The sequence below is a fragment of the Rhea pennata genome, chromosome 11, assembly GCF_028389875.1.
Source record: "Rhea pennata isolate bPtePen1 chromosome 11, bPtePen1.pri, whole genome shotgun sequence".
NCBI classification, from domain to species: Eukaryota; Metazoa; Chordata; class Aves; order Rheiformes; family Rheidae; genus Rhea; species Rhea pennata.
Genome location: NC_084673.1, coordinates 22,102,101 through 22,123,449, shown reverse-complemented (window position 1 = coordinate 22,123,449; position 21,349 = coordinate 22,102,101). Strand labels below are relative to the sequence as shown.

Here is a 21,349-nt window from a genome sequence, read left to right as displayed (position 1 = left end):
CTCCTGCTTACGCTGGCGTCGGTGAGTCTGTATCGACACTTTAATACTCTTCCATGCTGCTTCACGTAACAGCAGCCTTTGCTTTTTAGCTACCTCTTGCAAGACTAATTATTGGAGACTTTTGTTTAGAAGTATGGCATTTTTCTTAAAGGAATCTCTTGGGCTTCAAGTCTCCTTCAAAAGGCCTCTCAACTCTGCTTTTGCTAAGTGATGTGACCCCACTCAAAGCCACCAGGCAGGACAGCAAAGGCAGGATCAAGAGCAGCTCCAGGTCCTTCACCAACATCAAGCATAGTTGTGCTTGCTCCCTCCAAGGGGACCCTTGCAAAATTTTCAGTCTTTACTTCTTCATACTGCCAGGAGAAGGGGAGGGCTGGTCATGCAAAGGAGGACTAGTGAACAGGTATTTGAGAACTCGCTTGCTAACAGTGCGCTGACCAGCGCTGAAGGCCAGGAGCAGCCCTGAAGTCTGTTATCCAGTAGAAGAGAGGCCAGAAACATCTGCCCAGCTAGGGAAATGGTGGAGGTTGTTCTTCCCTGCCATGGATGCCTTTTTTTTTTTTTTTTTTTTTTTTTTAAAGAGCACTTCAAGACTGGGGGCTTTTTGTTGTTCACTAGTTATCCTAAGGCAAGGAATTGCATTTAACAGGGCTCTCCTCCATGCAGTCACTAAATTGAGGCATAGAACCAGTGCACTCAATTTTCAAGGCTAACCACAGATGCGGTCATTGATTATACAATGATGTAACACCTACAGGGGATTTTTGGCAATACATCATTCTACTTTTCTCCTCCTATGAGGAGCCAGATCTCTCACTATTGGCATTTTGATGTCCTACTGTACTTGAACAGTTTAGGCAAACTGCTTTCACGCTGTAGCGAGATGGTCAGTTCCCACCTTTCCGCTTAGGGAACAAGGTCCCTAAATCACTAGAACCAGCACACCCACCAGCTCTCACTTCCTAAAGCTGCGATTCGATCAAGTGGCCCGTTGCATCCTTCCAAGTGCACATCTGAACCTCTCCCAGCCCAGTTAAATGCAGAATACTTGGGTTTTGATGCGTGAATACTAGAGCAGCTTCTAACATCAGTATGAACTGTCTTCTAGAGAAATCTGCCTTATCACTCATTTATTCTGTAGATGGAAAATTGAATGAATTCACTGAATGATTTAAAGGGTTGTGATCAGCATTACAAAGTCCAGTGGTGGCTGAAAACTGGGGGCATCTTTCAGGCATCAATACTGAGGCCAGTACTCTTTGATGCCTTTATTAATGGCCTGGACTACAAGACAAAGCACGCGCTCTGCAATTTTTTGGATGACACTTTGGGAGGAACACTGGATAAGCTTCAGGGCAGTGCTTCTGTCCAAAGAGACCTCAACAGGCTGCAGAAGGGAGCCAACAGAGCCTTACTGAGCTTAATAACACAAAATATAAGGCAAATATGAAGCCCCTCCCCAGGATATAGGACTGGCTGGAAAACCACCTTACAGAAAAGAACAAGTTGAACAGGAGTCAGCAGCATGCCCTTACAGCAGAGGCAGCCAACCACATATCAGCACACGTGTAGGGAAATGCTGAAGGTCTTTATTCTCCTCTATTCAGCACTGTGAGACTACATTTGGACACTGCATCTAGTCTGGGGCTCCCCAGTACAAGGCTGACAGACACAGAGATGCTGGAGCAAGCCGAGCAGAGGCCACCAATTCGGTCATGGGGCTGGCACACAGGAGGTACGAGGAGAGGCTGAAGGTGCCGGGTCTGTTCAGCCTGGAGAAGGTGCAGGGTGACCTTACTGCTGCCTGCAACTGCCTAGCAGGAAGGTACCGAGAAGTCTGAGCCAGACTGCGGAGGCGTATGGTGATAAGACAAGAGGCAACAGCTCAAGCTGCAACACAGGAAACTGATTAGCAATATGGATTTTTCTTTTCTTTAAACCATGAAGGCAATCACATATTGGAACAAGGGCCAAAATAGGTGAGGAAACTCCATGCCTAGAGGTACTCAAGTCTTAACTAAAGAAATCCTTGAGCAACTTCACCTAACTGGACCCACATGGAGTGGCATATTGGACCAGAGGCCTCCAGAGGCCCATTCTCACTGACATAATTCTACACTGAGCCACAGTTGTTTGAGATGCAGCAGTGTACAGTTTTAACCACCCAACGTATCCCTTCCCCCAGCTAATGTATGGCTATGATACCTCACATGGCAAAAAGCTCTTCCCCAGATGGACACAGAGGCTGCACACGATTTGGACAAATGCTCTTCTGAACTACAGGCCCTTAGGGATGGTCCAGGTGCTACTTATGAGGTGTCAATAAACAGAAAGTAACCAAAGCAAGCCTATCGTTAGGGAATTTAAACTCACTCTGCAGAACCTCCATCACTCCTTGGAAGCATCATAGGAATCAGCTCCTAGCTGAAGTGTTATACCTGTTCCACAGCCTTTCATGGATAGGTTGGAAGAGGCAGAGGAGGGAGACTATTTTGATGAGGATATCAAGCCCCAGTCTCTCACAAAGAAAAGGATGTTGATGGGCACAGACACCATGGCTGCAGAAGATCCTGGTACTGAACGAGAAACACCAGTGCAGCCCACAGACCCATGTCCATGCCACCCAGGCACTTCACATCTCCTAGAATGCTCAATACTGCCCAGAGAGACAGCCGGCAATATGCACCACCACGGGAGACTGCCAGGCCACTTCTCATTTTTGTGACGGCACGACTCAAACTGCACTACCATTCTCCAGGCAACTCCTCCTCCGAGCTGAGTAACGTGCATCTCAACACACATTCCCCAGTATTAATCCTGTGCTCCGTGAACCCAAAGGCTTCCCTCCATTTCAGACTGAAGCATCATTTTCATTACCATTTGAAGGCTTCAGCAGCTATTCTTCCTTTTCAGAGAGGAGGTAAAGTGAACTCCAACTCACATTTCTATACTTTGCCCCTAAACCGCTGGGCACTACGTCCGGCATATCCCAAATGACAGCAGCCGGAAGGGGTCGGGAAAGCTTTGGGCCTCGCGTTGCAGGCAGAGCACGGCCAGACAGCACAGGCTGCAGTCTGTAAACACAAAACACTTTCAGCATGCTCCCCTTCCATGATACTAAACCTCAATACATTAACTCAGAGTTGGTGCAATATTTTTGAGAAGCCCTTGGGTGGCAGATATGTGCAGTACCCTCTGTAAGAGGGCTCTGCAAGTTAGGCTAAAATCCAAACGCTCATTACTAGGATAAAAGCCACTTGGTAGCCCTCAAGTCACAAAAACTTGCAACTCAGTTCCGACCCAGACTCCATGACAAAGGGCAGCACTTTGTATTTTGGCCTCCAGTGCACCAGCAGGGATAAGAACCAAAACCAAAGCAGTTATAAACACAAGCGCCCCCTCGAATAGGGAAAAAAAACCACTACAATTACACATGCCAGTGTAGCCCTCATGCTTCAGATACTTGCTCTGCTTCTGCCCAGTAGAACCAAGAAAGCAGCATAAAGACCTTACTACAGGCCCCAAAACACTGGTGGCTTTATCAGAGCAGCTGCCCCTTCAAGTCACAGGAAGCTACAATCCATTTTCATCACTGACACTTCAGAGAAGAATAATTCATTTTGACACCAAAGCATTTTTTCAGCTATGCTTAGTCCAATTCAGATAACAGCAAGGAAAACAGAACTAATGAGCTAAGAGAAGATATTGAGAATTTATAGCATCTACACAGCTGGTGTCCAGAAGATGGACACCATCTTTTGAATGTGCACAGCCTAGTTCTGTCCTAAACTTAGTTATGGGTGACCTGAAGTTTCTACAGTTTGCAGTGTGAAGTCCTAAAGAAAAAGGATAGACCTCTAACACCTTATGGAGATATTACAGTCGTTTGGTTCTTTGGAGAGAGGGGTGTGTGTGTGTGTGTGTGTGTGTGTGTGGCGGGGTGTGCTTGTACCTGGAGCTACAGTATCAGGTTTTAGAGAATTCTTTTTTTTAATAGCAATATTATCTAGAGCTGTTGAAACAGAGGAAGCCTTACTATTGCCCTAGTTAATCTGGGAACAACTCTTCCTGAGATCTGGATCCACAAAACCTTGCTACTCTGAAAGGCCAGGGGAGTCCTGGGGAAGCATCCTGAACAGCACAGCTGCACACTGACCTCTGCTGGTGGCAAATTACACCCGGACTTAAAGTTTGCTTTGGGGAGACACAGAAACAAAATACAACACAGGACTGTCAAAGTGTGAGTTGTCTTGAAATAAAACTATGGCTTATTTTCACCAACATTGGTGTCCACTTGACAGCTGTGCTAGAGGGCATGTGTACACAGCAGTGCAAGCTGCATCTTGGCCAGAGAGCAAAAGGAAAGTATTATTTTCCAAAGGAATCCTCAAAATATATAACCTTTAGTAAAATAGATTTGCAATAAGAGAGAACAGCAATATCTCAGCTACCATCAGTGTACCACTGGTTTTGGAGAGGCTTCAGCAAGCCAAAATACCTGCAAACTGGGTTTCATTCCTATTTATCAACTATCAGACTGCTCTTCCTTGGCACCAGTTTGTTATTTGCTTCCTCCACTCTGTTCTTTTTTTAAATGCTATTTCCCATCATATGCTAAACAACTTATCCTCTAAGGAATCTGAATGGCAACTCCCAGGCTGCTCTCCACATGAAGAGCAAGAGATAAACCTCACTATTTTTTGTAACCACGGAAATAACAGCACTGAATTTCCCACCCTCTTTTCCTCTCTCTCCCCTCCACCAACAGCTGTCTACTTATGAAAGAGTGCTCTCAAAAGGAGTTTAAACCTGCACTGGAACTGCAGCCCCAAGCAATCTTCTGCTTTCCTGTGATCTTGACAGCAACCTGCCTGCCTTCTGCAAGCACAGTCCTTCCCAGGAGTTGCTTGGAGGCTTCTGAAGTTGAAGTTCCAGAGACTCGGACAACACGTGTATCTGCAGGAAAGCTATTCATCCTCCTGCTTTGCCGAGCAGCACAGAGGGCAGAGTTTGGGTGAAAAAAACCACTCTAATGTTTCTATTGACTGCAGTGAAAGCAGAGACTGACCTTGTCAAAGCAGCAGGGGAGCATCTGCAAGAGAAAACAGCGGTTGCATTTTGACTCGCTCCAGTCAGACATCAGACAAAATTGATCATGCTGTGGGTGGGCGAGATTTGCTCTTCCCATTCCAGAAGAGAGACACTATATTCCACATCTTCAGGCACTGAAGACTTTGGCATCTCTAGTCCATTCACAAGTTCTCCAGAAACTCAGACATTTGAATTTTTAATAAGAATCTTGGTAACAGAGTTCTACTCCCACAGGGATGCCAACTTGATGATTCTCATTGAAAATATACCTAGCCTTATATATTACAAATACATCTGCTGAGTAGGTGGTGCAAGACATGGGCGTTTAATATTGCAAAGACTGAGAATCAATGAAAGATTTTGTGGCTAACCCATTCTCAGCTCTCCAGCCGAGATATGCGCTTTAGCTTTCAGTTTTCCCATTACAGATTCACCTTTTCAGATTTTTCCCCGGTATGTGTGTAGGCATGGATACAGGGGAAAGGCATGATTTGGAGAATACCAAGTGGAGAGCCAGGCTCAGATTCAGATTTATCACACTTTTTTTTTTTTATAAGTTAATTTGATTCAGCAAGAAAAAAAAAAAGATGCTTTCACAAGCATCAACTCCCATCCACCAAGTCAGAGAGATTCCCCTAACTCATAGTGCTTTTGTTGCTCCTATGTTTAATAGAAATGCACACACACACAAAAAAAATCACTAAAAATAGACGGCAATGTGAAATCATATTGCTGTCAAACACTGTCCAACTGGCTCTTTGCAAACATAGCTAATATAGCTCATGCACACACAACCCATAACAATCACATTGTAGTATTCCTACTTGCCCATGTTAGCATCTCCCGGCTCACCAGGATGAAGACCTAGCATGCCAGGACTACCTCACTGCTTAGGCTCCTTTCATTTGCTCTGATCTTTTCAGCACTTTGACAAGTGTAAAGAGACAATCAGTCAGGGTAAATGAATTTTGCCTCAACACAAAAGATTTTCAAATGGAAACCTGTCCTGACCTTCAGTCAACTCCCCTCCAACCCCCAACAAGTAGCATGTAAGAAGAAATGTAGCTCTTACACATCTGCTTGCCAAAGCTGCCCTAGATTTTAGAAGAAAGAAAGCCCATTTTCCAAAGCTCTAGGATCCAAAATCCCTGGTAGCAAAAATTTATTTTCATGACTGAAGACAAGGAGTTTATAAATGTATTCTAGCAACCTACCAATAAAATAGTAAATATTCCATCCCTGTGATTTGTATGATCACCTGGGAGCAAAACATCCGAAAAGGCTCTGCCATGTGCTACTATGACAACCGGAAGTATGAGACCACGTGCACATCACCTGTCCTTGCTTCTTCCCAACCCCACATATGCCAGGAAGTCTTTTCTGAAGGTCCACAGTGTATCCAGACATCATCTGAGCGACTAGTGTCCAACGTTAAAAGGAGAAAAAATAAAGATTGCGGTGGTAAGCAGCACACTCATTTCAAAGCCCACAAAGACATCCACATTGTTAGATTCTCCTAAAAAAAAGAAAAAGTAGTTCCAATTCTTTTTTTCTCCCCCCAAAGACCATGTGCCTTGGCCAATGTTCAGCGCATCAGCAGACTGTGCTTTGGTCCGTCCACTCTCTCCAGCTTCTCAAAGTGTTTTCTGGCATTGCGGATGTTGATCAGTGTAGCTGCAGAAGCTAGGATGGAAAAGGGTAAGGGAACAGAGAGAAAAAAAAGTTAAGAGGGAGGCGAGTAACAAAATCCTCAAACATTAAGTGCTGCCTAAGAACATAGGTTATTTTGGTTCCTATCAGCAGGACTGAAGCAAAAAGCCCTGAGTGGCTTGGGTTCATGTTTCCACTCTAGCCTCTGTATAATAATTATAGGATGAAATGAGCCTTCTGTTCAGCAGACAAATAGAACTGTTTTACAGCTTTTACTTTCACTGATAAGCACCCAGTTTCACTTAAATTTGGAAAAATAACAGAGCAGGAAGCAGCCTCTCTTCCCCAAGAGGCACAGCGCTCCTAAGAATACCACTGTCCATAGCAGCAGGCTCTCTTACATTAACCCAGCTGTGCAATATTTAATACTAAAAGATCTGGGTTCTGTTCACTGATCCCAAAGCAACACAGAAGGAGAATCAGTGAACTACAGCAGCACAGTTTGTTCACGGGGATTGTTAGAGAAGTTGCTTCAGCATCACTGTTGTGCTCAAAAAGCAGCAGAAAAATCAAAGCCAATAATTCAGTCCAGGTGGGTGGTATATGAAAGCCTCCCCCAATTCAGTAAACAGTCCAAGAGGACAACGACAGGAAGCATTAACATTAACCAGGATTGCACAAGGCTGTCCTGGGCAGTGATTCTTATCTTAAAATTCTCAAGCCCTAACAAAAGCAGCTTCAATTATAGGTGATCAGGGGATTAAACATCCCAACTGTTCCTTGTGGTGGTGGGAGGGGTGGGGGGTTGGCACTACTAGTTGTGATTTATTCTTTAAGAAAAATAGATGCTACTAGAATTGGAATCGTCATCCACTAAGTTCAGGCTGCAAAAAACTCAGATACAATCCCTTCTCTGCTTCCCTCAGAAACTGCTGTGGCTACCAGATCAGAAGAGTCCAAAACAGGTTACCAGACTAGACCTATGAGATCAGGTCACATCTGTTTCAGCGGTTCCCCACCACTGTCACAACCCTCCACTGGGCAGCAGCATCAAATAGCTTAATTGTCAAAGCTACACAGTTGTTCTTCCTTTCGCAAGGCAAGTCTCTTTTAACATCTTCCCTCACCCTCAGCTCAGACAGGGCAAACTGGCAGGGCCATAGATCCATTTATATCTTTGCATTGCACTATCTTTCTTTGTGTCTGGTGTTCATCATTTTCAACAGAAACGCATTTTAAACTAGACTTATCCAGCTTTTCATTCATGTGAAAAAAACAGGCCAGAGGCTTATATTTGCTTCAACTTACGTATTGAAGGGTCTGACATAACCACCATCACATATGTATTTGATGTAAAGATGTCAATGAAAGCAGCAAAGTTAGAGTTTCTGACCTCCATGCTCTGGAAAGAAGCAGCCAGCTTACTAAAGAGGAAAAAGAAAAAGACTGTGAATTAACTTTTTCCAGAATCTTTCTTCCCCTTTCAGTCCAACATTTCATTAATCATTTGAGGTATTTTTAGCCTGGGGAAGAGAAGATTGAGGGGGGATCTTATCAATGTGTACAAGTACCTGAAGGGAGGGTGTCAAGGGGATGAGGACAAACTCTTTTCAGTTGTCCCATGCGAAAGGACTAGAGGCAATGGGCAGAAATTGAACCACAGGAAGTTCTGCTTGAACATGAGGGGGTATTTCTTCACTGTGAGAGTGACAGAGCACTGCAACGGGTTGCCCAGAGAGGTTGTGGAGTCTCCTTCTCTGGAGATATTCAAAGCCTGGATCCAACCTTGTCTAACATGCTCTAGGTGACCCTGCTTGAGTGGGGGCAGGGGGACTGGACTAGATGATCTCCAGAGGTCCCTTCCAACCTTACCCATTCTGTGATAACAAAAAGATCTCTTGCCCAATGGGGACAACCACTAGGTGAGACTTTTTTATATATATATATATATATATATATATATATATATAATATATATATATAAAGACAAACTCTTTAGCTTTAGGCTTAATTGATCAGATGAGAATAATATGAATTGATCTAAATACTGAATGACTAAGGTTGTTATTCAACACATACAACCTCATTGCCTGTTTGAGCCTGCCCTGCCCAAGCAGTTATCATCACTTGCCCAGTAGGAGATGTGACAGCCCACAGTCATGTAGAGGAGTGGATAAACAGTAGAAGAAAGCATAAAGTTGAAAAAATCTAGAGACAGCTTTATAAACTATGCAGCCACTTCTCCATTCTACTCAGTGTCTAAACACTTCCAGGTACTGACCCAGGTATTGACTGCTGAACCAGAAGGAAAAGTTACTCTGAAGTAAACTTTCTATTTGCCTTTGAAATTAGTGGTAAAGAATGTTTACAAGCCCTTTCCTCCCAGACCAACAGGGTCAGAAGCAAACCTCTTAATCTGAATTTATAGAGCACTTAACTGTCACTAAGTTTTCAGTTCAGTCCCAAAGCTTCCCTGCCTTGCCCAGGAGAGTAAGGCCTAGAGGGAAACGGTTGTTTCAAAACCAACCTCTTTCAACGATCAGCAAAGGAGGAAGTTATGAAAGATGCACGATATTCATTTTTAAACACAGCGCTTTCTAGTCAGCAGCTTAACTAAGGCATCTCCTTACCTTGCTGAGAAGCCATAGAATTTTATTCATACTGAAGCAAGAAAGCTTGCCAAATGAAAGCAAAATACACTTGGTATCTGCTCAGGTATCTTTCCCAAATAATGACTAAACCAGCTCACCTGCAACTCAATTTGAATTGTTTAATAATGTTGCTGATTTTCTCAAATCTGTGGATATCCCGCTGTTCTTTGCACTGATAATGAGAAATGACCTGGAAGAGAAAACGAGAGAGACTGCAGCGTTAGTAATTTATTTCAGCACCGGTTTCTCAGGCTTGATAGCAATTATGGGAAATGGGTGGTGACCAGCACAGGAATTCCCTTTGCCTTTTGCTGACTGAATCTTGGAAACTATTTCAGCAATACTTATGGTCATTCCACGGTAAAACGAGAGTCAAATATAATCACCACAATGCCTTTCACAAGCACCAACAGATATAAGCATGTGAGAGGCACTCTTAAGAGGCACTACTTCATTTGAGGACTGAATACTCCAACTTACCAGCAATTTACACCTTGATTCAAAGAACCAAAACAGCACAATGGAGGAGGATAATTTAAGAGCATCACCTCAGGTGGGGGAAAGGGATACTTGACAACTGCTAGAATAGAATTTTCTTGCTAAGTCTATCATCCTGCATACTCCCAAGGACTGAAACCTGAGAAACTTGTCATTACGCAACATGAAGGAAGCACAAACAGTGCTCTCAGAAAACCAGAGCAAGCTGTTCATCTTTCTGACTAAGAACAGCAGAGCCAATGAAGCCTGGTTTCCCAGGGAGCTCTCTTTCCATCAGTTAACTGAGTCAGATCAAGACTGCGCTAAGCTCTCTGCATACAGATCGGTTCCCCTCGTCATCTGACAGAGTGATCTGGCAGCAACACACAGGCCTCAGTACCCCACTGCAAAAAAAAAAAAAAAAAAAAAAGAAAAAAAAGAAAAAAAGAAAAGAAAACCACGAAGAAGATCAAAAATTATTATTAGGAATGCTTGCAAAAGATGATCCATACCTATCTCTCCCCTCTCCCTGACCATTTTCATGAGGCTGGTACCCTAAAGACCTTCTCTCTTCACCCAAATTTGCCAATGGGCAAAGAACTGTATTTACTGCACAAGAGGAATTGCACACAAACAAGTAATTGCATCATTTTTGGTCCCAAAGAAAATGCAAAAAGAATATTCATGATCATGAAACAGTCTGTTACTAGAAGTGTCACACATGCTTGCACAAGAGCATTAAAGTCTTAGTTTTCTGCCTATGGAATCATATTTAAAAGGCTTTTAGTAACTAAGCATCTCTCATGCACCTTAAAAATAATCTACTTCCTGCTTTGAAACTTGCCCAATTATTCATAAAAGTACAAGATGAGCCAGATTGAAGGAATACATTCATATCAAAGCCTTCACTGCATGCAAGTTCATTCCTTAACTCCTCAGGCGGCCTTTTCTGTTACTGTGATTTGAATATAGTCACTCAATACTGTCATTCGAATATAGTCATTTCACTTTAGGAGAAAAGTCCCCGGGGAAGTTTATATCTATAAAAGAAATATGGGAAGGAGAGAAGTCTTCTAAAGTCACCACTAAACTGAAAATAAGTATTTTTTTGTAGCAAAGATTATTCCTTCCCAGTGATAAATACAGTTATAATTATTGTTTAATAGTTCCACCTTCTTGGTGGAACATCATATACAAAAGGCCAAAAAAAAGTAGAGCTTGCCAGAGATGATGGGTGCCTACTTCTGACATCCTGAAAAAGTGAGAAAAGTAATGGCTCGCTCCTCACATACTCTCCATTCCAAAGCCAAGTATTTGTTCACTAAGGAGGAAGTGCAAAAAAATTCAAAAGCCTTTTCTTCATTTCAGGAAGAGTTTTGGTATAAAGTCTGAAGAGACCAATCTAGAAACTAAGAGTATGGACAGACAAGCCACAACAGTGGTTTTAACATATTTTACTTTGCAGACACAACAGATTAGAGGCACAGTTACCACACACAGCTAGTTACTTTGGATGCCATAGCAGTCCAACAGTTTGAAATCCTCTATCCATACTCCAGGTTTGTAGAGCATCAGAGCACTGACAAAAAAAAAAAAAAAAAAAGGAATCAAGACTACTTAAAATAACAGTCCAGGAGGAACTGAAAAGATTTTAAGCTTAAAAACATACAGAAAGGAATTTTCAAAAAAGTCCAATGGTCAAAGTAAGAATGGAGATATGAAAACCTCTTACAGCCCTCAGCTCAAATGCTATGTGTGGAAACTTTGAGAAAGTCACATGAGCTATGGAGTCACATCAACCACTTTCTGTATCACACAGCCTGGATCAAAGTGTTCTGCCATGTGGTGCTGGCATCTCTCTTTGGGCTACTGCCATAACAGCACTTTCCATCCAGGGAACTCCATCCTAGGCTGAGCAGGAGAACACGAAGGGCAGAACAGCTGTATTCACCAGGAAAGTAGCCCTCTCAAACAGAAGCACTTCATCTGCCTCGATGATCTGAGCAAAGTTCCTCAGGTTCATTTCCAGCTGCTGGACGTTAGGGATCAACTGGTAGACTATACTGGACCAAGCCTGTCGATTAAGAAAGACACAACATAAGGGCTGTATTACAACATTTGCCTCATCCTCTCGCTATGTTAAGTGCTTGAGAACTGCCTATTTAAAGCTGCTGAGCTGGGGTTTTTTTAGCCTATGTAAGACTGAGCAGCTTTTCCCACAACAGCATCCAGGTCTGTCTGCTACAGTAGAGATATTCAGTGGTATCCCAGACCTGTTTTCCTGCACAAATTCTTAACTAGGTCAAATTTTTCTCCACATCAGTCACACAGGAACTAGAATATTTTAAAGCAGACTTCAATCCATTCTCATTTTGAGCTGGCAATAGGTCTATCTACTGCTTCCAGGTAAACCTGTTCAAGTTTTCAAAGTCTCTTAATCTTGAGCAAGGTCATCAAGCAGACGGATACCTGACAGCTCGTTACAGATCTGAATAGAAAGCTCTAATCCACTGCACTAAGTCAGGAACTACCAGCCCAGGAGAAACTGGACATGCTATAATGGAGAATCTCAGTCTGAAGGAGGACAGATGCCTATCTGCAGTGGCTTCATCTCACTGCTTACCTACTGACCCAGGTCTGCATCAAAGTTCTACCACATGCTTCACCCCCCACAAGTCATGGTGGGCATTTACGTTTCATAATTACCAAGTATCGGATTTTTGCTGTATGTGAACCTTCCATCCCACCTGCAAAATGCAAAGTTATACTCAACCCAATGGCACAAGCTCTGAAGAGCTCTGGCAGTGTAGTGCCTAGCAGAGCACAAGTCTGCTTCCGTATAAGAAGCTCACATAAAGTAATCAGTATAACAGAGCAACTTCAGGGATTCCTGCAAGACGACAGGGTATGCCACTGCTTTTAAAGGTCACTAGTCACCTAGAGGGAGTAGAGTACAGGTTTTGGGAAGAGCAACACCTGGCGCACAATCTGCGTGCCAGCTCCGTTCAATTCCATCATATACTGAAGATGGGGGAATCTGCTGCACTTTTTTGCTGTGCTTGGCTGGATTTTCCAAGATGGTGAACACTGTCATCTGGAGTCTCACTGAAGTCAGCAGAAGGAGCCAATGCTCATCACCTTCAGACAGCAACCTAACCATTACGCTACTACTGCTGCTTATTAACATTAGTCGGCGATTTGATGATTCTTCTCTCTCAGTGTAGCCCAGGTAGCACTCATCAGCCCTGTACCAGAAAGACCTCTGACATAACAGTCAAGAATGACAGAGAGTAAGAAAAATTCCTGACAGTAAGCAAATCCCCAGGACATTAAATGCTTAAGTGCTTTAACAAAGTTGTACAGAAAAACAGGAAGCAATTCTATGCTGGCTAGACATGACTAAAAGATGCAGAAACTCTTTCCAAAGTGGCCAGGCAGGGTGTCTAGACAGTGCTAACCGGTGACACCACTAACCATCATACCAACACGTTGACAGATTTTCTTTCTTTTAACGAAATCAGGATTTTTGGATGGCACTAAAAACAGGGAACCTCCAGAAGCAGTTTCACTGCAGAGCTCGAAAGGGTCAGTCGCTAATAAGCCCATAGCAACTAACCACACACCTTCCTCACGCTAAAATTTTTGGGAGGGGAAAAAGAAGGAAGGAGTGATCAAAAAAATCAGATATAGGAAGGATGCTGTACAGACCTTGTAAAGTGTTTCATCCCAGATGGAAGTTCTAAAACAAGCACATTCCAAGGGGCGAGAAAGGCGCCTTAAGTCTTCTTCCCGCTCTTTAAAAATCTGGTAGAGGAAAAAAAATTAAGAGCTGAATATAAATATTTATCCCTTTGGTGTGTTACTGTATTGTGTTTGTAGCAAGAACCATGTATTTCAAAAAAATAAAACAAAACCAAACCACTTAGGCATATACAGCACTGGAGAAAAGACAGTAGCAGTGACTGCTGGTTTGGACAGACTGTCAAAACATCCACCCCGAAAGTAGTAGTAGGGGCAAGGAAACCATGGCTTGTCTTGCAACAGAGCTGACAGGAACTCAGACCTGAAATAACAATGAGTGTTATTTCTCTGTTGGTATATAATAACGGTGGGAATGGAGACAGGAAGGAGGAGTTTCACAGCAGACTTGAACTGTGACAACTATTTAAATGTAATATATAATCACAGCATAGGAACTCTGAAGTCCCTGGTCACAAGCAAAAAAGCTGTCAGTGAGAACCAGACGGCAGCAAAGCACTAGAGAAGTTCATCCATATGAACTGCAACAATAAAGGTGCTATAAGACATGTACTTTGATAACAGCCTTCTCACATCAAACAACTCCTAAAAGAACAGCCAGACAGCAACATGCCCTCTGCTGGGCAAGATGAGATCACTGCTTTCCTCACAACTTAGTACTTCTAGGAGCACAACAGAACATAAATTCTGTTATGTCTGAAGCGCTGCATAGGCCAACACTTACTATCTAGGGCCTAAGATGCCAAAGTTTTCAGTAGCATTTACAGGGATGGTTGTCTGGCCCAATTCAAGAGTATTGGCTGGCTGTTACGAGTAGCAGGCATGATAAAGTAGGTCTTGATGGGGCTGCAGTGATACGTGCTGAAAGGATACACAGAGCAAGGCAGCTTTTCTCTCTGCCTCTCGGTTCAGGACCTCACTAGAATCTGCACAAGTGAACTGCACAAAACCACCATTTGTTTGCTAATCCCCAAAATACCAAAGTGGGACAGTGCAAGATTTTACTTAATTTGGAGCTTCAAGGAGATTTCAACACCCTTCTTCAGCTTGGAGGGAAGTGAGATGGAAAAAGGGAAATGGTCCTCCAATCAGCCCTACAGGGAAGCTCTCTGATCTGTTTTTCCACTGAGCTGGAGAGCAGAGTCAAAAGAGAAAGTGAGGATCACCATACTCATAAGACAGGAGTGATTTGCAGCCAACTGCCACATGAAATAAGTCTGTTTATGCAAGTAGGTCAGGTTACGATCTCAGCATGGGATCCCCTGTCTTTGCCACGTCTCCTTTGCAGCTGCCCAGACCCATGCTCACCAGGAACCAGTAGAAAAGTTCACTATTTGAATTTTTACTTCAGTCAAAAGACTGCAGCCTAAAGGAGCGTCCAGATTTGTTCCAAATCAGGAAGTGACCAATCAGCCAGACATGTACTTGTCAAGCAAAGGTGTCTAACCTATAGTGACTAAATCAAAGTTAATTTCTCCTTTGGCATCAAGAGTTGGTTGCTTCCCCCCCATCCCAAATCAAATCTGAAAAATGAGTTTAGTAGAAATTCAGCGTTCACCAGTCTCCCTCTAACCTTCAAAGGCTCTGAAAAGAGCATAAAACACCAAATGCTGCTGAGAGGTTGATTCCCCAGCCACTTTGCAGGATTTGCACTGAGCCCTTGGGGCAGGGAAGCATTAAATTAAGAGGTGATCCCTGGGCAAACGGGCCAAATAGAATGCCTTGGGACAGAAACCAAGAAATCAACTGATGCAGGCCACTTGAAGATACTCAAATGGCAATACACCAATTTTTCTTGATTTCTTGCAGTTCTGCCTTCTTTCTCTACCCACTGCAGCACCAGGTAGAACTGATGCTACCAAAAATAAAGGCTTAGTCTAGTTACTAAAAATCATTAGTTCTGTTCTCCACTAGATTATATGCAGGAGATGAGCAATGACATATAGTTTACAAAAGGCAGGAAAAACCTCAGCCTTTGCGAATTTCTTAATATCTGAGAAACTTCTAGAAAGAGCACTGATAGGGCTGTACTTGAAGTATGATATAGCAATGCTTTAGCACAGTCATAAGATGCTCTATTTCTTTGAAAGAATTTCTATGGCAACTATCAGCTTCTCACCAAATCCCGCTGATCCTCCTGCACCAAGTCCATCTTGTGCACTAGACAAAAGATTTTTGCATCAGGAGAGTTCTGAAGAATTGCCTCCAAGCATGACTGGTAGTAGTGCATGTCCTTCTCCAGTTCACGGCTCTCTACATCGAAGACGTAGATGAGGACTTCTACATTGCGGAAGATGTTGTCTCGCTGACTGGTGAAGTAGTTCTCCATGAAGGTGTCCTGCCTGAGAAGGGGCAAAGCAAATAGATTTCCATTAGCACTACCAGGCCTTGTTTAGTATTGTCAGGAAAGAGTGTTCTGGGTAAAACATCTCGTGTTAGAAAGGCAAAGAGAATTTTACCTTCTTAGCTAAAGTCCCCCTCACAAAAGACTAGAGATGAGCTCCATAGGTAGTTAAATTCCCTATGACATAAGACTCCCCAGGCATTTCAAACCTAGCCAAACTAGATGCTCCTGAACATGAGGGGTACTTTCTGCCTCTCCACCTCTCACAGGAAGCTTTTACACACCAGAACAGGCTGCTCTGGGCTAGCTTGGGCAGTATCCTACGCAAATGGAGCTACATAGCTTCTTGCCCCATGCTGCCTTTCGGGGAATTATATACAAAAAAAGCCAGAGCAGCAGTAGATAAAATATGTCCAAAATCACTCTTGTACCTTGCTATTACAGTATCTACATTAACTAACTTTCACTGAATGTGACTCAGGTAAAGCACGTGGACTTTAGATCTGAGGCAGATTAACAAGTCAGTCTGACAGCTCTGCCGAGGCTCTGCCAGCAGGAGGGTTGGTTTCTTGAAAAGCTGCTTGCTAGGAACCATAGGATCACCAATCTCTAACATCACTTCTCAGCACACACCCCATTTGAATCAAGTTGGTGATGGAGAGTTCTGAAACGTGCATCACCACAAGCCACCCCAAGAGAAAGTCCAGGTGACAGGCTCAGATATTTTGCCAACAGAAGCAAGCAGCCAGAAAGGAAAGGATGGGCCTATCTTTCCACATCAAAGGAGTAGTGCATAACTCAAAAGACAGCAATAATCAGGCCAACCTCTCCCACCCACCTCCACATATGAGTCAAAGATGTGGTATCCACTTTCTCCAGAGCTGTCTCACCAGTTTTACAGTGTAACACAAAGCTTGTTCTATTCCTTTAATATACAAAAAAGCATACTAGTCCCTTAAAGGCAGAAAGATCCCTGTACTTTGGCATCTCCATCTTAGTCACCAGAGCTAGCCCCCAAAGGTTTCAAAAGCAAAAGAATAGACAAGTACCTACCCTCCACAGTCCCACAGGTTTAACACCAGGTTTCCTAGAAATCTAACATGGGAGTGTTCCACATCAACTGGAAAGAGACAACAGGAGTTTACTGACTGTGCCACTCACCAGACATTCAGATCAGCTTCAGATCAGACTGCTGCCTCCTCAGGCAGCCAAAAATGTCGTTCTTCACAACACAGCCTACAATTTATAAAATTCCATCTAAACAACATTGCTGTATGTAAATCTGCAGCTGAACACACTATGGATAAATACAGTTGACAGAGTAATTCAAGCCTTCCCACTGCTTAACTAGGATATTGTTCTCCTGAGAAATACAGTAGGTGTGTCTCCTTCAGCAACATGTTCTCCAATCTTTGTGATATTTTAAAAGAATGAAACTAGTACCAGGACATTCTACAAGGCCTCAAGCAAGCCTTAAAAATAAATTAGTAATCAGATATAAAGTTTTCAAAAAGGCCTAAGGTACAGCAAAGAGGAAATATTACCAAGGATAGTTCAAATCTGTGACATTAAGTCCTCACAGGTGTTTCCCAGTGACCACTGTTAGAGCCTCAGGGATTCAAACCACTGTTTCAGAAGAATTATTTCCTACTTTTTCATATCAGTGGCTTTGAAGAGAAACAGAAAAAGCAGAAGGCACTAATCAGGACTAGTGCATCATCCTGCCAAAACCACAGGTGTTTATAGTGAGACCAATGTGCCCCTTTAACTGCATTAGTGATCATCAAGCTAATAAGGCAGCTCTGATCAATCCTCCAATAACAGGTGTAGCAGCAGCAAGGGCTGCTTCCTGATCTTAAAAAGTCTCACCCCTCTAACAATCAGAGTTTGAGACCCGAGACTTCCCAATTTAAGTGACAGAAATCTTACTTGTGGCACCCAGGCGCCGTGTGTCCCTGGCAATGTAGTTTGCAAAGATAATGGACCTCATGCTGGTCTTCCCAGACCCACTTTTACCCATCAGCAGCACCTGGAAAGAAAGAGGAAGAAAAAATTAGCTACCAGCCCTCCAGGCTTCCCTTTGGGTTAATATGTTATTGCTGAAGCATGTTTGCATTTCCGAAACCATGCCCCGCTCCTTCCCCAGCCTCCCCCTTTCTGCTCTTCTCTTAGGATCCTGTCTCCTGCTAGACACAACACTTCTGTTCCTTTGACTCACAGCATAATACCCAAAAGAAAATTTACCCAGTCCACAGCTGCTAACAACCACAACCCCTTTTCCCCAACACACACTGGCAGAGGGCTCCCTACTGCATTCCCAGGTGAGCAAAGAGCATGACTTGCTCCTCAGGCTGCCATCAGTCTCTCCCTTCCCCCGACCCTTGCAGCCTGCATGGTGTCCAAAGGCACTGGCACCAAGGGTGAAGGCTTGGTGTTTCTGGCAAGAGCAAAGGACTTGAGCAAAATAAACAACAGTTTTATCTCAAGCCTTTAAGTCTAGGCTGAAAACAATCACTTGCCCACTCAGCACCTTCTGCTTTGGTATTCTCCCCCCTCCACCACTTCTAATCTTGTTCTTTTCCTTCTTGCAACACAGCTCGGTTTCTCTTCCCTGGCAGAAGTGAAATACAAGTCCCATTTTGAGTTTCAAGAGTGTCAGAAGACCAGGAAGAAATTAAAAGCAGATGCTGCAAACTAGCTCACCACACCAGCCTTTTTATTTTGTAGGGGACACATTTGATTCCAGAGCCCTGTTTGCAGATCTTAACACAAAGGCAAGAGCTTTAGTTAACAGGTAGCAGAAAACCAGAGAAGGGGGGAGAGGGAAGACAATCAATCACACATGGAAAGACTCTACGTGGTGATTTAAAAAGTCCATGACAGCCAACACAGACTTGCTCACAAAAACAGCTGTTAAACAAGTTCCAGTTACAAAGTCAAATTCAGCCTTTGGCAACAGCTCTGAAAAATCTATCATCAAGGATAGTTTTAACAACAGTGCAGCCAGCCTGAGTCTGCCTGCCCAGCCCATTACTAATGCCAAACACTGTTTGGAAAGGCACTCGCTCGACTCCCGACCTCACTCCGGGACTGCATGGCAACAACTGCTAGAATCTCAGAACAAAACAGGAAAGACAGAATCACACCATCCTGTTTACACAAGTCACTCTTCCCAGAGCTACTGCAACATTTCACAGGCTAGCAAATTCTCTTTCCAAAAAAAGCTGACCACATAGTTAAGAAACAAATGACAAAGAATCTCCCATTACATTCAGGTGTGCTGAGGAGAGCAGGCCTTGATGATTTTCTAACAAGGACTCTTTTATTCCAAGAAGTAGGCTGACTAGGTAACACCCACCAGCATTTCTGAAGCAACCCCCTAAAAGCCACACTGTCTTTTTCCCTCAGCTGCACACAGAGCAGCCCAAAAATAAAATCATTATCTCCTCTAACTTCATACCACCTGCAGGAAAAGCACATGCAGAAACTCAATATGGCTCCAAGAGCCACAGCACAAGTCAGCCTAACAGCAAATCTAATTCCTAAGTTTTAGGCTGTGTTGGCCTGTTTCAAAGAGGTTAGACACCAGCACATGGGGCCAGAAAGAAAATCCAACCCCAGCATAACACAGAAAGATAGTCACATATTCTTCACACAGCCATCTGGACAACTTTGAACATGCTTACTACTGTAATACAGACCTCCCCAAGCCTTAGTAAATGCACTACTTTTTCACTGTGCATTAAGTTACATCCTCCCAGGAGCCCTCACAAGAATTATGAGCTTCCCATGCAAGCTTCTGTAACATACTAGAAGGGTCTTGCCACAGGCCTGTGAAGTCGATTAGGGCATATCCTCTTCCCTCACGCTACGTGAGGTATACAGTAAGCGGAGGTTCCCGCAACATGGACCAGATGTACTCACATAGCAGTTATCACGGAAAGTTCCACTGTGCCCAGCTGCTCTTGTTAGCAATAAACCCAAACTTGTTTTTGAGTTCCAGCATTTTAAGCAAAGAATATATCTATCAACTCTGTGAGAGCCTTCAGAGGTAGCTGACAACCAAAGAATGTATCAAGATACAAATGCAAACATGTAACCACATTAGCAAATGTAGATGGGGAAGCAAGCCCATCCTCCAAACAGAGGATTCTGATTTCAGTTCTTACCTTTTTCTTCATGGCTGTGCTCGGCATCACCCACCTACAGAGACAAGACCATCTTGTTACGTTGCTCTGCTTTTCTCACTTATAGGCTTCACTCGAGCATCCAAATTCCACCCACCAAAGTGTCATGCAAAAGGGGAAACGCTCCCATAACTGACAGGACTCATCCCAACCTCCACCTCACAAGACACTCGACAGCTGCTGTTCCAGACAGCATTGCTAAAGGGAAACTTTAAGGAAAGCTTCCTATTATAAAAAAATCCTCTAACACACCCATGATGAACATTCCCTTAATTACACAGCCAAAACAAGCCTGAGCAAGATAAACGCGGTGAGAGCCGATAGGCTATTAGACACTCATAGTCCTGCCGCGCAGGTCTCCACGCAGACACCTGGTCGTGACAAATCCCCGCTGCCGGGCCCACCCGGGAGCAGGGGAGAGGAGCACCGCGCACCCCGGGCTCCCTGCCGCAGCCTCCTTCCCCAGCCCCTCCAGGAGATGCTCCACAAGGCGACCCATGACCCGAGAGTCACATGTCCGCAAGCGCCACCGCCGGCACCTTCCCCTCGCAGCCCGGCCGGGGCACCCCGGCGGCCCCCCGGGCCCAGCCGGGCCCCGCAGCCCGGCCGCCGGCCTCCCCGCCCCGCCGCGGGGCTCCCCCTGCGCCTGGGCCGCCCCGCCGGGGCTGTCACTCTCCCCCCGCCCGGCCCGGCCCGCCCGCGGCTCCCCCCGGCCCAGGCAGCCCTGCCGGGCCCCGCCGCCCCCCGCTACCTCTAGCGGCGATAGGCGCCTCCCGGGCCGGCTCGGCGGTGCCCGCGGGCGGCACCGGGGTGTCTGCCGGCCTGCCCGCCGGAGGCGGAGGGCGCAGCGGGCGGCGAGGACCGAGCGCCCCCCCGCTCCAGGCCAGGCCTCAAAGCCGCGGCCTCGCGTGAGCCCGCCGCGCCGCCGGGGTCTCGCCCGCTCCCGCCGCGGCGCCCGGGACCCCCCGCCCCCCCCCCAGCGGCGCTCACGAGACCCAGCGCTAGGCGGCCGCCGCCGGTCACGTGAGCGCTCACCCCGCCCTCTCCCGCGCTCCCGTGCCCCCCGCCGTCACGTGACGCGCCGCCGCCAACGGCAGGGCGGGCGCGGCTGAGAGGGGGAGGGCGGAGGAAGGCAGCAGCGGTGAAGCGCCGGCCGCCATCTTACGTGTGGGCAAACCGCTCTTCCCGGG

At 44.9% G+C, this 21,349-nt stretch overlaps 1 protein-coding gene across 3 annotated transcripts; it reads right to left on the bottom strand.

Moving 5' to 3' along the window:
* Positions 1 to 1,569: 1,569 nt before the first annotated feature.
* LOC134145212 (ras-related GTP-binding protein A) lies at positions 1,570 to 21,103 on the bottom strand. Of its 3 annotated transcripts, XR_009959559.1 has the most exons (11): positions 20,911 to 21,103; positions 20,142 to 20,175; positions 17,902 to 18,001; positions 17,026 to 17,092; positions 15,748 to 15,970; positions 13,578 to 13,673; positions 11,821 to 11,943; positions 9,491 to 9,582; positions 8,050 to 8,165; positions 4,810 to 6,774; positions 1,570 to 1,890 (listed from the first exon to the last, which is right to left on the bottom strand). XR_009959559.1 is itself a non-coding variant. In XM_062584514.1 (10 exons), the coding sequence occupies exons 2-10, from the start codon at positions 20,166 to 20,168 to the stop codon at positions 6,677 to 6,679; spliced, it is 942 nt and encodes a 313-aa protein (XP_062440498.1). In that variant the 5' UTR covers positions 20,169 to 20,175; positions 20,911 to 21,103; the 3' UTR covers positions 1,570 to 6,676. The 3 variants fall into 3 exon arrangements, 2 of the variants coding, with proteins under 2 accessions (XP_062440498.1, XP_062440499.1); XM_062584514.1 differs by having other exon boundaries at positions 1,570 to 6,774; XM_062584515.1 differs by lacking the exon at positions 20,911 to 21,103 and adding an exon at positions 20,437 to 20,455 and having other exon boundaries at positions 1,570 to 6,774.
* Positions 21,104 to 21,349: the final 246 nt, after the last annotated feature.